The sequence below is a fragment of the Limulus polyphemus genome, unplaced genomic scaffold, assembly GCF_000517525.1.
Source record: "Limulus polyphemus unplaced genomic scaffold, Limulus_polyphemus-2.1.2 Scaffold4287, whole genome shotgun sequence".
NCBI lineage: Eukaryota > Metazoa > Arthropoda > Merostomata > Xiphosura > Limulidae > Limulus > Limulus polyphemus.
This window is the reverse complement of record NW_013669897.1, coordinates 56,209-73,274: the sequence shown is the minus strand read 5'-3', so window position 1 is coordinate 73,274 and position 17,066 is coordinate 56,209. Positions and strand designations below refer to the sequence as shown.

The 17,066-nt window shown below is 34.8% G+C and overlaps 1 protein-coding gene across 1 annotated transcript in view; it reads right to left on the bottom strand.

The window, feature by feature from the left end:
• Nucleotides 1–17,066, bottom strand: part of LOC106470911 (transforming growth factor beta regulator 1-like) — a 51,787-nt gene that overhangs the window by 11,841 nt on the left and 22,880 nt on the right. Inside the window, exons 3-5 of the mRNA XM_022399545.1 lie at nucleotides 14,544–14,614; nucleotides 10,064–10,266; nucleotides 7,384–7,520 (exon numbers count right to left, since the gene is read on the bottom strand). Coding sequence (XP_022255253.1) covers nucleotides 7,384–7,520; nucleotides 10,064–10,266; nucleotides 14,544–14,614 — 411 coding nt within the window. The remainder of the gene's footprint in view (nucleotides 1–7,383; nucleotides 7,521–10,063; nucleotides 10,267–14,543; nucleotides 14,615–17,066) is intronic.

The following is a 17,066-nucleotide window of genomic DNA, read 5'->3' as shown; positions in this document are numbered from 1 at the left end:
TTTCTTTTTAATTTATTTTTTCTTGATTAATCTAATACATTTTTAATTGTTTTACACTTTAGTTTCTTTTATGTCAATATATAAAAAATATAGATAAAAAACAATAAATTTAGAACTTGCATGTGAGTCTTACTTTTTTGCCCTTGAAGACTCAAAATATCAATAAAAGTTAACCATAGTTTTTAGTATGAATGTTGTTAGTACCTTACTGAATTTTTATTTATTTTAAATATTTAAGTTAAAACATAAACTAATAACATGCACAAAAAATAAAATATTCTACAAATATTACAATTTATCTTGCTTTCTAACTAAGCTGTAAGAGCATCAAAATAACTCTCTTACCATGTTTGAAATGAACTTGGCAATAGCAACTTTGAATATGTAGGTTGAATAATTTAAGAGCTGCCATCAGAATGAGATAGCATTGCACATCAATCAGTTAATTAAAACATTCTCTTTCTATTGATTATCCATTAGAATAAAAGAGCCTGTGTGATTGCCATGGCTCCAAGAAGAAAGAACCTAGAGACCTGAAACGTTGCATGCATACTCAGGGGATCATGAGGGTGTTCACACGGGTATTATTTTTTAGATTTGACTCAAAAATTTTGGCCAATTGTTTGCCCTATAGCACTTAAGCCCCACAATTCTGCTTCCTAAAGGTCTATATAAAAGTATATTTCTTTATAAATCTCACTTACTGGACATTTTCTGCCAAATACTATTTTTCAACACAAACATGGGAAGAAAAATACAAATCTGAGAATTTAAAAAAGCTGAATTGAACTAAGTTTAGGAAATGGCAACAAACAACAAGAAGAAAAATATGAATCACCAATTAAAGAATTGGTGCATTGGGGTAGCTACTGAAGTAATTAAGATAATGGATGTGCTTGACTGGTACATTGAGGCCTTTGTGAATCATGAGGGGACCTTAGAACCCCGCAACGGAGTGTGGGTATTTTATGCTAGTAATAAAGGTAATAGCGAATGCTTGAGAGAATCATTGACAGTACATGGTACGATAACATGACATGTGGTTTTGGCTTTCTGGTTTATATCTATGTAAACGAAATTGATTGAAGGCTACAAGTTTAGATTATTTCTCAGTTTTATCTACATTACAGCTATGTAATTTGTATTAAAACTCAGATGCTCAAACAAGGGTGAAAAGACTGTTGTTGTAAATGAGCTATTTGGAGTGAACAAATGTCACATGATACATAAAAGCATTGATTGAGAATTCATCTAAATACTTCCTTTTGAAACTAAGAATTTAAAACTTGTATGATATTAAAACTTGACTTATTAAGTACATTACATTGCCAAGCTTATGGATATAAATTGATAATAAAGTTATTTAGTTCAATTCTTGATGTAACTTTGTAAAAAGGTCATGACATATGCACTTTTGCCTACCTGTATCCAGAGGGTTAATTTAGTGACCAGTGAATGTTTTTTTTATTTTTCCTTCAACTTTTGTATTTTTAGATATAAGCCTACATCTCTCTTCTGCACAACATTCTGACAGGTGTGGGATCATCTTGAATTTAAGCATTATACTAATTAGTCATTTGATAAAACTAGTTCTCACGTTCTACATGGGGTAAATTGTGTGAACAGTATATTAATCAGCCTTTCTTACTCTCTGAAGTTGAAACACTAATACTTCAAAGCTCACATAAATAGTTATTCTCGTTCAGTGCTGCCCTCTATATGCAAAAATATTTTTTGCACATGCCACAAGCCTTGAATCTCCCACATCTAGAATTGATTGATTCCAAGGTATCTTGCATGCAAATCATGATGCGACATAAAAATGGATAAGATTAAAGAATGTGCCCCTAGGTGTACAGTGGCTAGGGTGTGACGGACCATATGCTACAAGTCAACTACATTCAAAACCCATGACGCCGGGAACCAATATCAATGCGGGGATAGGATGAGGATCATACCGTCGGTAAGGTCAACTACAATCCAAAACCCGGCCACCGGTTACCAACATCCATATGGGGAAAGGAAAGCTTGGAAATGGGAAGTGGTAAGGACTCTCAAACTTCACAAGAATAAAAAGGGGAAGAAAGTGTGGTGGAGAGTTCGAAGGAGTGACAACATTTGAGACAGTGCAATGGGTGACCAAGAGACCCTATTTTGAAAAGCAGACCATACTGATTTATTCGCTACTAGGCATGGCAGGGATGGGATGGGCAGCTATCCCCTTCCACTTTACCCATGTAATCTATGGGTGTGTATAGTTCAGAATGGGCAAATTTTAAGAAGCAAATATATCGAGGATAAACCTAAAAGTGATATTGTGGAAACCCCATCTCCGCAGTGTGCATTGCATAGCCATGGAATCATAATATGTAAGTCAACATGGTCTTACAGTATTGATTTGAGCAATTAAAGAATACCTGGTCAGGCACCACTTGCCACAGAGCGAGATGTAGACAATGAGTAGCAACTAAAAAGGGAAAAAAAAAAAGGCCCCCGAAAAGTAAGAGTAATAATAATAATAGTGATAGATAACTTATTCAGTCAAAGTCTCACTGAAGTCTGAAGAATGGCTACAGATGGAAGACAATAACCTGAAGATGAAGATACCATGATTCCATGTAAGTAGTGAGAGACGAACGTATGAGAGTTAGTCCATAAGCCTGACTGAAGAATTTCTTCCAAGGGATGACGAAGATAAGACACCAAGTAAAGGTAAGGTGTCATATTTGATGAGAAGACACTTAGAACAAAATACAGGAGGAAGAAGATAAAGAATAATAAGCCAATTGAATTAAAAGCCAAACCCAACTGGTGAGGGTGGAAGGAGAAAGATCACCAACAGAGGATGTCTGCCAAGGAATAAAGAAGTGTGAATGGGCACGACGGAAGGAAGCTGTGCGGGAAATATAACAATGAAGAGTGCATACAGGACATATAACTCTATCCGGATCAGACTGAAAATAAAGGTGGGAGATGGAAGGAAGGGAAATTGTCAAAAAGGAAGAGTTACCCTCTGGAGCTCCTGACATTTTTGAGAGAAAAGAATGATCCGGATAAAGGAGAAGATATGTGGAATGATAAAGAGTACATGAAACATTGATGGCAAATAAATCTGAGCTCCGACATCCACAGGCTAAGAGGAGAAGGAAATAAGTCTTAAGGGAAAAGTGAAACAAGGAGCATGTGGAGAGAGGTTTGAATGGAGGCAAAGTGAGGCAGTGAAGAACAACATTAACATCCCAATTCGGATGGACAACTCGTCGAGGTGGATGACAAATCCAGAAGGAATGCATCAAAAGGGAAAGAGTATAAGAGTATCAAGAAAAATGAATAGTGTGGGACAAGGCCACCCGATAACCCATGATCGAGGAGACAGAAGACTGCTATTTGAAAAGCCAAGTTAAACAATCTGCAATATGAGGAACAGAGCATTGATTAGGTGAAAACCCTTGACCAACAGTGGAAAATGTTCCATTTATATTGATAAAACTTCCTGGAGGAAGGGTAATGGAACTAGCCAGAAAAGAGGTTACCCGTTGGGACAAGCCAGATTTTCTTGCCAAGGACTGGAAGAAATACCAGTGACTGAAGTTGATAAAGAAGGGATGAAGTAAGAGGTAAGAGAGGGTTAGTTTGGAGCTGAAGTAGCTGCGGGAACCATGGTGTGAGCCGGCCAGTAAGGAGCAATCAGAAGGACCTGACACAGAGTGGCATGGATGATCGAAATCATCCTGTGAAGAAGTCAAATGGGAAGACAGACATATAGATATTTGTTGCTCCAATCCAGACTGAAAGCATCCACAGCCAGAGCAAGAACATGAAGGACTGGAGACCAAAACAGAGGCAATTTGTTGTTGCATCGATGTGAGGACTACCCCATTGAAAGCAAAGCCACTGGAAAACAAGAGGATCGAGAGACCACTCTGTCGGATAGACTTTGTTTGGACGGGAAAGCTGATCCACAACAAGATTGAAAGCACCAGCAACAAGACACACACAATGATATGAATATCGATCATGTGGGCCCCAAAAAAAGAATATCCAAAGTATGAAAACATTGGAATCGAGAACGGATGCCATTCTGGTGATTGGGATAAGCAACCACTGTAGAATTGTTGGAATGGATCATTACCAGACGATTCCTGACTAGATGGAAAAATTAACCAATACACAACATATACTAAGAAGCTCAAGGATGTTGATATGAAAAAACCTCTCGGCTGCAGACCGATGTCCCAAAGCCTCCTGTTGATCAACCCACGATGAGGAGAAGTTTGGGCCCAACTGAGATGAGTGTTGAAAAAAACACCCAAATAAACAAGATATTGGGTAGGCTGAAGGAATGACTTCTCCAATTTTATTAATCAACCCACCCGAGCTATCTCTAGAAGCAGCTGATGAGTGTGCTCAGCAGAATCCTGGTTGGTATGAGCTAATAGTAGCCAGTCATCCATGTAATGATGGAAGTGCAACCCAAGAGCATGTAAGTGACAAGTGAATGTTGTGACCACCCAACAAAAAACATATGGGGCTGAAGCAAGCCCAAAGGGCAGAGCACGAAACTGATAAACCATCTTGTGGTGAACAAACCACAGATATGATCGCAACTGATGAGATATATCGGGATATGCAAGTAGGCATTCGCAACATCCATCCTGGTCATCCACAAACCCAGAGAAAAACCCCACCTGAGGATGAGAAAAGACTCCATGGTAAAATGGGGCAGAATCAGAAACTGATAGAGGCCAGACAAATCGATTACAGGCCGCCAGTCTTCAGTTTTCTTGGGGATAACAAAGAAATTGTAAAAGGATGATGGACAGCTATGGCTTGATGGGACAAAAGGTCTTGTACCACCTTGGACAGAAACTGACTGGTAATAGGGTCCCGAGGCATAAGGAAGGAAATGGGTACCTGAGACAAAGGAGTGGAAAGGGACATAAATTGTAGGACAAGCCCCTTGAATAAAACCCATATAACCCACGGTTCTGAGGCAAAATATCGCCAATGGGGGAACAAATTCGGACAAACAAGCTCCCACTGGACTGGAACCCACTGAGTAGTCAGTTGAGAGTGAGCCCATCGAAATCAAATAAAATGACAAGATGAGAAACCCCTGGAAGGAGGAACAGGTAAGGGCTGAGAAAAACTAGGACAGGAAACAGGAATAGGGGCTTGTCTTGGCTCCAACTTCGACAAATGTGCAATCAAAGAGAATAGGGTTGAGTGTTGACACAGAGACTCTACACGTGATTCCAACGTCTCAGATACATCACCAAAACAAACCACCAAAGAATAGGAGATATTCGTAAATCCCTACGATATGGAGGTGGTAAACAAACTTGGGACAAAGCTGCGTCTCGACCTAAGAGATCCCAACAACAGAGAATGGTAGAGCCAAAGACAAAAAAACAAGCCGATGAGGTAATTAGGGAGAGGCTATCCCTCAAAAATCCCTCAGGATCGCCTTGGAAAGGAGATGGATAGTAGATGCTATCTTTTTTCTTTCGAAACAAGATTTCAAGGAGGTTGGTTGTGTCTTTAGTCTGCTTGAAATGTCATTTTGTTTTTTAGACCGAAATACAGCTTAGTTACTAAACTTGATAAATTATAATGGAATTCTATGGTATCATTATAGTAATTTATGATTCTTTGCTTATTCAAATGTATATATAAACCTAAAAAAAATTATTTCATTTCATATCCTCCACGTGCAAAATTTCTTAAGGCTTAGCAAGCTACAAGAAGCAGCAACCAAGTACAAAGGTCGTAACAAGAAGAGATTTTGTTTATTTTGAATTTTGCGCAAAGCTACATGAGGGCTATCTGCGCTAGCCTTCCCTAATTTAGCAGTGTAAGACTAGAGGGAAGGCAGCTAGTCATCACAACCCACTGCCAACTCTTGGGCTACTCTTTTACCAACAAATAGGGGGATTGACTGTCACATTATAATGCCCCCCATGCTGAAAGGGCGAGCATGTTTGGTGTGACGGGGATTCAAACCCACGACCCACAGATTGCGAGTCGAGTGTCCTAACCACCTGGCCATGCCGGGCCCACAAGAAGAGATAATTGTTTGCTTTACTTCTTCATTTACTGTTCTATGTTTTAAGAAAAATAAGTTTAAGAACTTATTTGTAAATAGTAATAATGTATATATATATAATGTATTATAACTGAAATGTGACTGTATCTTACAAAATACTAGTCCATTAAAGCACAGCCAAGACAGGTCACTTTGTAAAGACTAAAGGTCAGCTTTATATTATTGGATACAGTACCATGAGTGCATGTGCACCGCATCATTGTAACTTCTGTATTGTTAGCCATGCATGACAGGAAGATCAATATAATACAAATAATAAATATATATAAATGTATAATGTTATGAGATTTAAGCTATTTAGACTAAAAATTTGTGTTTTCGTGTTATATTTTGTAGTCATTCTAGAATGAAAAAAGCATAATTTATATCTATTTCTTAATATTTATATGGTGGTTACAAGCTTGGTAAAATTGACCAAACCCATATAGAGATACAACAGTGAAAATAACAGATAAAATAAAAAAGTTTTTCTAAAAAAAACGTTTGATAACTATCTGGAGGTTATAAAGATTTCACATATGAAATTTGAAAATTTTCTGATGCATAAAAGTATTTTTAATCTTAAAATCAAAATTACTTTGCATGTTGGGTAGTCAACATCCAAAAAGAAAAATGCATGAGAAAAACATTACTTAAAAAACTTAGAGCTTAATAAAAAAATATATCTTGCATATGAAACCCTTGTAATGTTTATTGATAATCCACAAAATTTCGTGAAGATACGCTTACAGTTTTAAGTTATAGTATGAAAACTATAATAAGTACAAACAAAATGGTTACTAGGATGGTCCCTGGGACCAAGCCTATTGTGAGAGAGTTAAACAGCATATATATTTGTTGTCGATATGATATTCCCTGGTGGTATAAAAATTTATATTACTGGTTTTTTCAAAATTATATAATTATATCTAATTTTTTAACAATTGTTCCCCCTATTAATAATAGGTATTTAAATAGACTGAATTTTTGCTATAGTAATCAGATTTACTATTTTAAGTCTTTGTTTTGAACATATGCATGAATCTTTTATGTAGAAAACAGATCTTAAGTTATAAAATTAAAAGGATTTAGATGAAGTAAAGCCTTTTGCAATTTTGCTCTGATAGTAGTTTAAACCAAACTCTTCTAAAAGTAGCTTTTATCAGTTTATAAAATAATGGGTTCAAATTTTTCAATTAATTAACCTTTTCCATTCCAAAGAGGTTGAATACTTAATCATATTTTCTATATATAGAGTTCAAGCATGAAAAACATTTGATAACTTCTATTAATCTTACCTCCCCAAGGCAATAGACGGTTAAGTCTCCTAACAGTACAGGGAAAATAGGCTGAGCTGCACTACTGGATGGAACCTGTGCTTGTGGTCGATCTGTTGTTGGTTTTTTCTTTTTGGGTTTTATTTTTATACCATCTTCTGTTTCATAACAAGTAAAAAAAATATGGGTAAATTTATTTAGAACAATTCTAAAAATGTTTAATTCGGGATGTTTCTGGAATTCTAAAGTATTTAGATGTAGATGATTTTTAAGGAATTCTTTATATATATCAATATAATTACTTATTTATATTTACTTCAATGTTCTGAACACACAACAATAAACTTAATTATACATATATCTTAAAAAATACATTGTACATACCTATTTGCTATCTTTTTTTCAACATTAAATGAAATATGTTTCAAAATAATTCACGTTTTTTAGTTCTACATTTGCTGCATCTTCAGACCTCCTTTCTTTCTTGTGTAGCTTACACTTTAATATAACTTTTTTGAGTAAAGCACTTATAGTTAAAACCTTATCATTAAGTATACTAGTGTATTCATTAGATGTGTGTTGAACAGGAGAACATCTTTAGGAAGATGAGCTCTTGCTACCTTTAACTTTAGTAAAGACAAATATCAGTTGGTAAACACCCTCCTGGTAGGGTGGAGTGCTTATTGACCACTTGAGAGGTCTAATGTTAATGGTCAACTCTATTACTCAAGTTTGCAAGCTACTCTAAGTTTATGATTTCACCATTCTCTGACAGTGTGTAAAAGGCGTACACACCATAACAAGTGATGTTGTATCAAATGGCTTATATAAATAGTGTTCCAACCTCTGGACTGAGAGAAACACATTGCCAGTAATGATTTTGACAAATATAGTGTGGCTGGAATACTATTATTATACATTCTTCTAATTCTTGGAAATCCCTAATGGACAAATTAAAGAACATAATGTTTAAAAAAAAAGTAATATACCTATCATAATTTTCTGAATATAATATGCAGTTTTTTCACTAAACGTTTTTTTAGATGTCAGGGTGCATATAATTTATTGTCATAAAACCACAATTTTTTTTTTTTTGCAGCCAGTCCAGACCATCTTTTCTGACATGTGAACGATAATACATACTTAATAGAAATGTTGAGTTTCGATGGTACATCTTATTAATTCTCTCCATTTTTGAGGCATAAAGGACAATTGTCTCCTGTTTTCATTCATTTTCAGTATCTTTAAACATGATTTTTAAATAAAATTATCAAGAAGCTTTTTTAAAAAAAATGAATTAAAATTTTTCATTTTTTGTCTACAAGACTTGTGATGGTAAATAAAAGCTTGAAAAATTTTGTGAAGGTACACAAAACACATTTAATTTATAGTATGGAAACTCCAAAGGTCAATTTGTGGTCACATGATCGTTTGAATCAGCCAATCCTGTAGCAAGAGTTAAAAGGATTTTTTGTTATGAGTTGTTAGGTGTATTTTTAAATCAACCTGATGAAATAAAAATGTCCCCATCCTCTTTAAGCACTGAACTAAGTGTCAGCACTTACCATAAACAGCCAATGCAGCTTCATTGTGTAAATCTTTAATTTCATGGTGTATTTCTAAATCAGTCTTATAAAACAAAACTACTATATTTATGTATGCACAGGAAGGAAATATTTCAGACAAAACTATGCATATCCCACACAGCAAGTACTGAGACAAACACTCAGTTAGAGATTCTACAGATACTCTTGTCATCAAAGGGTTACTTTGACCACAAAATTGGAAATGTTTAGATGCATATTATTTATGGTGATAAGGAAAACTTGAACCTTGTGTGTAGTATATTTGGAAAATTACAGTAATACTGTCTTGTAACAAGTATAATTGCAATCATTATTCACCAGCTTGTAAAAGGCGTACATACTATAACAACTGTTGTTGTATAAAATGTCAAAATAGCAGTTCCACTTATATTCTTTTTTGTTTTTCACATCCTTTAAAAAACACTTAATGTATGCATTAATTTCAGTCATTAAAGTGCATACTGAACTACAAGTTTTAGTGTATGTTTATAATGTAATCAATGCTTTTCATATTTAATTATATGATTTTGTGCATAGCCCTTCTGATAATGGATGGGTCATGTGGCATTCTGTGTCGCATAGTGTAAAGTATTCACTGAACAATTTAATGAACCATTAAAAAAGAGAAGTTGTTAACAGTATTGACAACTTACATATTAGTGGCATAATAAAATCAGTAAAACATAAGAAATATTTAATTTGCAACCAATATAATATCAATTTCAAGAAACTATCCAATAACTATATTCTCATATCATAGATAATCAAATTTTAGCTAAAGGAAAATATTAACTGAACTGTTAGTAAAGAAATCTTCCTGTAGAACTTTTAATATGCCTACATACTTTTAGGTGGTAAAGAAAAACTAATAATTAAATGTAATTTTGAACACCAAGTGGTATCAACAAAAATAAATATATTAAAAATACAGTAAAACATGGTAGTAAAGAGAAAAATTGCTTCATATTCTTAAAAACTTCTAATTTAAATCAACAGAAGTAAAATTTTGTTTAAATTGTGAACTACAGATATGTCTGTGAATTGAAGGTCCACTTTTCTGTTACTTGTTAAAGTGTATCAAGTCACCATACTGTGATTGAAGTTTAAATACTTACCACATGCATCTTTGGTAGTCTTTTTTTTCACTGGATTTTTTTTCTTAGTTTTCAGGTCTCCACTGTCATTATGAGACAATGATGGTGTAGAAGATGCTGTTAATACTTGGGATGAAGCTGTCAAGCCACTATTGGGCTGCAAGCTTCCTTGCATAGCACCCTCTTTTATTCCTAGGCACAACATCAATTTCTTCAAAAGAAACCTAAGCAGCCACAGAAATTACAACTTAAAGGGTTAAATTTTACATACTTTAGATATAAAGATTGACATGCATACATACTATGTGTATATCAGTAAAATAAAATTGCTAGAAAAGGACATATAACACATTTCAAAACTAAACAATTGTATTATTTTGAAATGCATTCATAAGAAAAGAAGCCTAATATGATACAGTGAAACCCCGATTTAATGTGAATTCGGATATAACACGATGGGTCATTAACTATTTCGACATGGGCTCAGTCCCTCGGACCGACCTCGTAACCATAACCTCGTTATAGTTTATATACTAATAAATTTTAATATTTTAAGTGTATCTTTACAAAACCACGATTTAGCGCTACCCCGCTTATTTTGCGATGACATTTTATGGACCTCAACAATTGCGTTATAATGGGGCTACACTGTATTTCTTTCTTAGTATTTAGTGAAATACTTCCATTATTACTAACAACACTAAATGAATCGAAATGCCTGTCTAAATACTTACATAGTAAAGACCTAGGCCACATGAGACAAGAAAGTACAAAACAAGTGTTCAAACAACAGAATAAAGATAAAAGTACACAATTGGCTCAGGCTTTCTGTCTTTAGCTGTACTAATCCATTGCACTGTTTCTTGGTGGGGATCCAATTGCATATTATTGTGCCCAATGACAGTGGTCAAAGCACATTCTTTGTTGCTCCCTAATGTGTATTCCTCCTTGATCCCCTGTTCTTCTAGTGGAGCATGGAAGAATCCTTACTTCCCAGTCCCAAGCTGCAGGGAATGTTGATATGGAGTTTCCTCTGTAAGATATGCCTTCCACTCACCCAGTAAGAGAGCGGTTGGGCCCACTCCTTGCTTTAAATGTAAGAATGAATTATTCCATGAAAGTGTAGTACAGGACACCTCATTGCAATATATCCTAAGTAATTCCTTGTGGACATGAAACTTGGATTTGGCTCATAATGCAGATGAGAGCTCCTCCTTCCCTCACCTGTCATTAAAATATCTATCTCATGTAAGTATTTTATCAAGACAGAACAGCCTAATGCCTTAGCCATACTACACATTCTGACATTCCACCCACCTTTGTGACATACTGGCACTGGATTTGCCTGATATCCTTTACTGTAAATCTCTCTATGATGTAACTGCATATACAAATGAATAAATAACAACCATTGGGCAAAGAGTATTCCCTGCTTAAGAAGGATGTGGTCTCCCACCAGGTATTGACCCCAGTCTTGTGGAAGTCACATCCCAGGGGCTTTCCCTTTCTTATATTATTTCAGAAAGAAGCTCATCCTTGTATGTGATCAGTACTGGTCCCTACACTATTTTCAACTCTTAATGCTGCAGAGACAAATAGCATTTCTCAAGTTAACATTTTCCTTATTTGAGATTCAAAAACAACAATCAATAAAAACAACTGCTGTACCATACACCAATTAGACTAATTATCAAAACAACAGCAAAGCTAATAGAAGCCAATTAGAAAAGAATGATAGAAAAAAAGTAGAATGAGTAATTCAAAAATTGATTAATTATAAATCAAATCTATAAAATACTTCCCTAAAGCTCATTGGCACATCAAACATATCATTGTAATAATTGTCACAGGGCCTCTACCCGAAACAGGTTCTAAGAAAAATAATACTAATGACTACAAGAAAAATCTAAGGCCAAGAATGTTTATAAAAAGTTTGACTTAGTCTTTATTTGACTAAGTGTTTCGTTTTTAATATGTAACATAAAAACAAAACCACAACTAAAATTTCATATATTTTATTCATTGAAAAAGAGACATAATTAACAATTAAATTTCAAGTTCAGTAAGGTCCCCAATATACATCTAAACAACTTTACCTTGCTCAAACTAGATGATGATACCATTAAGAAACAATTTCCATAAAAATGTACTGTCTTAGCTTCAAATAACCATGGTACAGTACTTCAGAAACAAGCAACTGAGTTTACTAAGAATATATACTGTGCATTAAAAAAATTCACACACACAAACCTCATCTTTCGTATATGTTCCAAACAATTTGAGGCCCAATTTTTAGGTTGACATTTTAAATAATGGAATGTAAACTTCTTGTTTTTCTGACCTATGTCTCATGAAGATTTCCAAGTGTATGCGAGATTTTCATGCATTTCTTTTGACAGTTTTTGCTTTTGTTAAGATAATTTACAATACTATCATAATGTATACATTTTATGAGCTTAGAGTTTTATGTTTTTCTTGCAAAGTAAACCATTGTGACAACTATTTCATTAAAGTTTGATTTTCTTGGTAAAGAGAACAAAAAATACTCCACATGTTTAATATTACTGAAAAAAGTAGGATAAAAAAAAAGAGGAAAAGTTTCATGTATAAAATATCAAGTAAAATAAATGGAGTTTATTATGTATTATTAATAAAGCTTAGTGCTATATTTTATTAATTCTTCTAAACTAATCTCTCCCATAACACCTTTATTATATATTGTAACAAAATAGTTATTTTTCCAATGCAACTATTTGAAAACTAAAAGCATTAGAAACCAACAGGCCTAACATTTGTGACAAATATCATTGTTACATGCATGTAAATTTTAGAATTCACTCTTGAGAAAGAGGTCTCTTTTGGAAGATTGTACACATCTAAAAACATGAATGACAACTTTGAAAATCTGAAACAACTGATTTTGGTGGAAGAATTTAAAAGGTGTGTTAGGGATGACCTCAAGAGTTATTTTGATGAGATAGAAGTAGAAACCTTGCAACAAGCTGTTACAATGGCTGATGATTTTGGCTTAACTCATAAAGTAAGGTTCAATAGGTCCAAACAAACTGGTGCCTATTAAAATTCTTCGTAATACTAGGACTACTCAGTCTTTGTTGTTGGAGGCTACACTGCCTTTTTCTAGTGAGTCAGCCACTGGTGAATCTATTTTAGCTCAGGGCATTGAGGGTAGCTTGTGAATGTACCTCTGCACAAAGTTTATTTACAGTCAGACTTAGCCTCAGGATTTGTTACTATGGGTATTAGCCCTACTTTGCCAGTTAAGGGTGTTTCTTTACTGCTGGGTAATGACTTTGTAGGTAATCAGGTGATTGCTGATCCTTGTGTTGTTTCTAAGCATGGATAGTAAAGTTGTTGAGGCAAAAATGTCAGGTTTATTTCCAGCCTGTGCTATGGCCAAAAAGGCATAAGAAAACACTGAAAATTTAGCAAAGATTGAAACTGTGTTACAAGATGATTTTATTGAATTGTCAGATACTTTATGTCCCATAATGAGGACAATGATCACCCTTCTGTTGTTAAGGATTCTCCCAAGGATAAAGTGTGTAAGGTATCTAGCAAGCGAGATAATATGAAGGTTGATGAGTTTTCTTTGAAAAGACAGCTTCTTTTAGAGTAGGAGAGAGATCCCAAGATTGCCTCACTTGTGGATAAGGTCCTCCCTGAGGATGAATTAGAGAATGCCCCTGTGGGATATTTTATTAAGGATGGTGTACTTATGAGAAAATGGCATGCAGCTGATCTTCCCATCAATGAAGAGTGGGCTATTGTATACCAAGTTGTTGTGCCAAGGCATATATACATGAGATAATGAGACTAGCACACAAAGTTTCATTGGGTGGACATGTGGGTGTGAACAAAACATGTGACAGGATAATAAGACATTTTTTCCAGCCATGTTTTATGGGCGATGTGTCCGAATTTCATAAGAATTGCCACACATGTCAGATGGTTAGTAAACCAGTGTTCCAGTCCCTGTTGCTCTGCTGCAGCCAATATCTGCATTTGATAAGCCATTCAGCAGAGTCATTATTGATTATGTTGGTCCATTAATGTTTCGATGTTGCAACGTCGACTCCTGAGGATGATATTGCAATGTCAAAACATGTAGAGTCGTCAACTTTTTGAAGGCCATAGATAGGCCTAAATAAAATGTTTTTAATTGTGCACCAATTTTAATGTTGAATATTATTTATGATTTTAACTTTATACACAAGTGCCAAAATACAATAATTAAGGATCTAAAGAGAATGGGATATATATATATATAATTCACTAGGAAACCAAGTGGATAGTTTGACTGGTGTGTTAACAACTTATCTGCTGGCTAAATATTAAGTGGTAATGTAACACTTTAGGAGTAATACCTTTTTTTTAGCATCTATGCTTGGATTACTCCAGCAATTTTACTTATAAAAGGAAGCCCCCTTGTTCATTTATAGAACAGAACCTTTAAGCTTTTTATAATATATCAAACACTAACCTTCTATCTTCTTTAGCTATTAAAATCTTCTCTTGGACTTGAGTAACTTCATCACACAATGCAGCATTTTCCTTTAAAATAGAGACCTCATTATCATTTTCTTCCTTAAAAAACTAAAACTTCTATTTCAGAAATTAATGTTATTGGTCACTTTTCAAAGAAAATGTAAGAGTTGGATATTTATTTTTCATTTACTCAAGTTTAAATAATATAAATAAATTGCATGGTGATAAAACATACATTATTATTTTTTATTTTGTAGTTTGTGACAGCAAAAAAGTGCAAGTTATAATTTTAAACGTTGGTTCTGAATAATTAATTTCAAAATTTGTTTTTGTTTTCAAACAACCCATTTGTTGACAATATTTTTTGTTTGTTTTTGATAACACTTTTGTATTATAAAAGCAAATAAATATACATTAATAGTCTAACACATACTGAAGTTGCATTTCAGATATGTTAATAAAAATTTAACAACTTAACTACTTTAATTTGATTACATATTTTTCAAAACTTAAACAAAAGGTGTTGGTGGTTAAAAGGCATATGATAAAACCTCAGAAACATACACCTGTCCCAAAGCATGTCCAAGTTGGTGAACCAGTTATTATTATCAGGGCTACTAGTGACGGTTTCTATGCAACGAAAGGATGTTACGAGGCTGGAATATGTATGATTTGGCATAAGGCCCAGATTATGTTAACTCAACTGTTAATCAGATATGATTTACTATGAACAATAATACAACAGAGCAGAAATGACAACTAATTGTTTAACGTTTAAGCTTACATTATTGTCAAGCAATTAAATAAAACAAGCTATTTGGGACATATCATCAAATGCTACCCAAAATGTAATTTTTGCAATCATTTGCTGTTTTATTTCATAAAATAAGAAATTATAATTTTCCTATACTGAAAATGTATTTCTGATAGGTACTTACCTCCGCTTACATAATTAGCTATTCTCATTCAGTGCTGCTCTCTATATGAAAAAAAAATAAAAAATACACATGCCAAAAGCCTTTTGCTTCCCCTCCATTAGAAATGACTCATTTCAATGTGTGTCTCGTGCAAATCATCCTGCGACAACCTTCCACCAATGAAAGTACCACACACCCTTGTCACATTTTGACTCCCTCTATTCAATTCTACCAAACTATTACTTCAAGTTTTGTCAGAAAATGGAAACACTGGTTTTCAGTGGGGAAGAAGAGTGGGAAGTGTGAGGAGAAGTAGGTACCTTCCAATATGATAACATTACCTCCACTCACATAATTAGCTAGAATCCCACATTGAATAGGTGGAGAGATCAGTGAGAGGTAAGAAAAGAAGCAACCGATGGACACAACTTGAGACTAGAGAGTCAGATTCGAAGAATTGATGTGGGACACCACACTACTTCTGAATCAGGTATATTCTTCACACATCTGAGAAAAGTATTGTCTGTATAGGTGGAAAAAAGAAGAGCACAACCAATTGGTGTGGGAAAAAAACAATGGAAGTGTCCCCAGGTCTAGAGAGGCTAGGGTGCAACAGACTGTACTCGGCAAGTCAACTACATCCAAAAACTACGCCGCTGGGAACTGAAATCCATAAGAGAGTAGGATGATGATTATACCATCTTCACTTCAAGTTCAAGAAACAGGAGTGGATCTCAAACCCCCCTGACTCCAGAACAGGGCACATGTGAAGAATAGAAAATGATATATCGATCTAGGGACCCAACATCCGGAATCAAAAGATGTCTACCAACTCCCTCAATTCTGAAATTGATCAGAACCAACCCAGGTGCAATAACTTCCTTTGAATAAGATACATCAAGGAAGAGCAGAAGGGAAAAAATCATAACAATCCCAAGTACCTCCACTGTGACCCACAAGATAGATGGAGTAAGGAGGGAGGAAGAGAAGAGATCCATAATACATGTGTGAGAACTTATGTTGATTGGTTCTACTCTAAATCCAAAACACAGCCAGTGGGAACCAAGATCCACATGGAAGTAGGATGAGGGATTCCAATTGAAGGGGTGAACTGCAATTTGACATCTCACTCCTTTGGTTTACATATGATTTATAGTGGAGAATATCACATCAACTACACCAGCAGAACACCACCACCCTACTCTGCACTGAACAGTATTTCTGAATTGAAATTTGATGTCATTAAATCATTCACGAGGATGTCTCCATGGTCCACCACTCCCAGCGGCTTGGAACTGGAAAGTGGTAACGATTCCCAAACTCTACTAGAAGAAAAAGAGGGTGAAATGCGGTAGAGTCCGGAGGAACATCAACACCTGAAACAGTGCAATTTATTCATTACAAGGCATGGCAGGGATGGGCAACACTCCCCTTCTGCTTTATCCATGTAGTTTATGGGTGATATTGTCCGGGACAGGCATATTTATTAAGAAACTATACCACTATTCAGAGGTTATGAAGAATCCAAGCTAATTTCAATATTGCACCGAAATGAAGGTTTATTTTGAGATAATTTAATTAAATATTTCAATCCATTCATG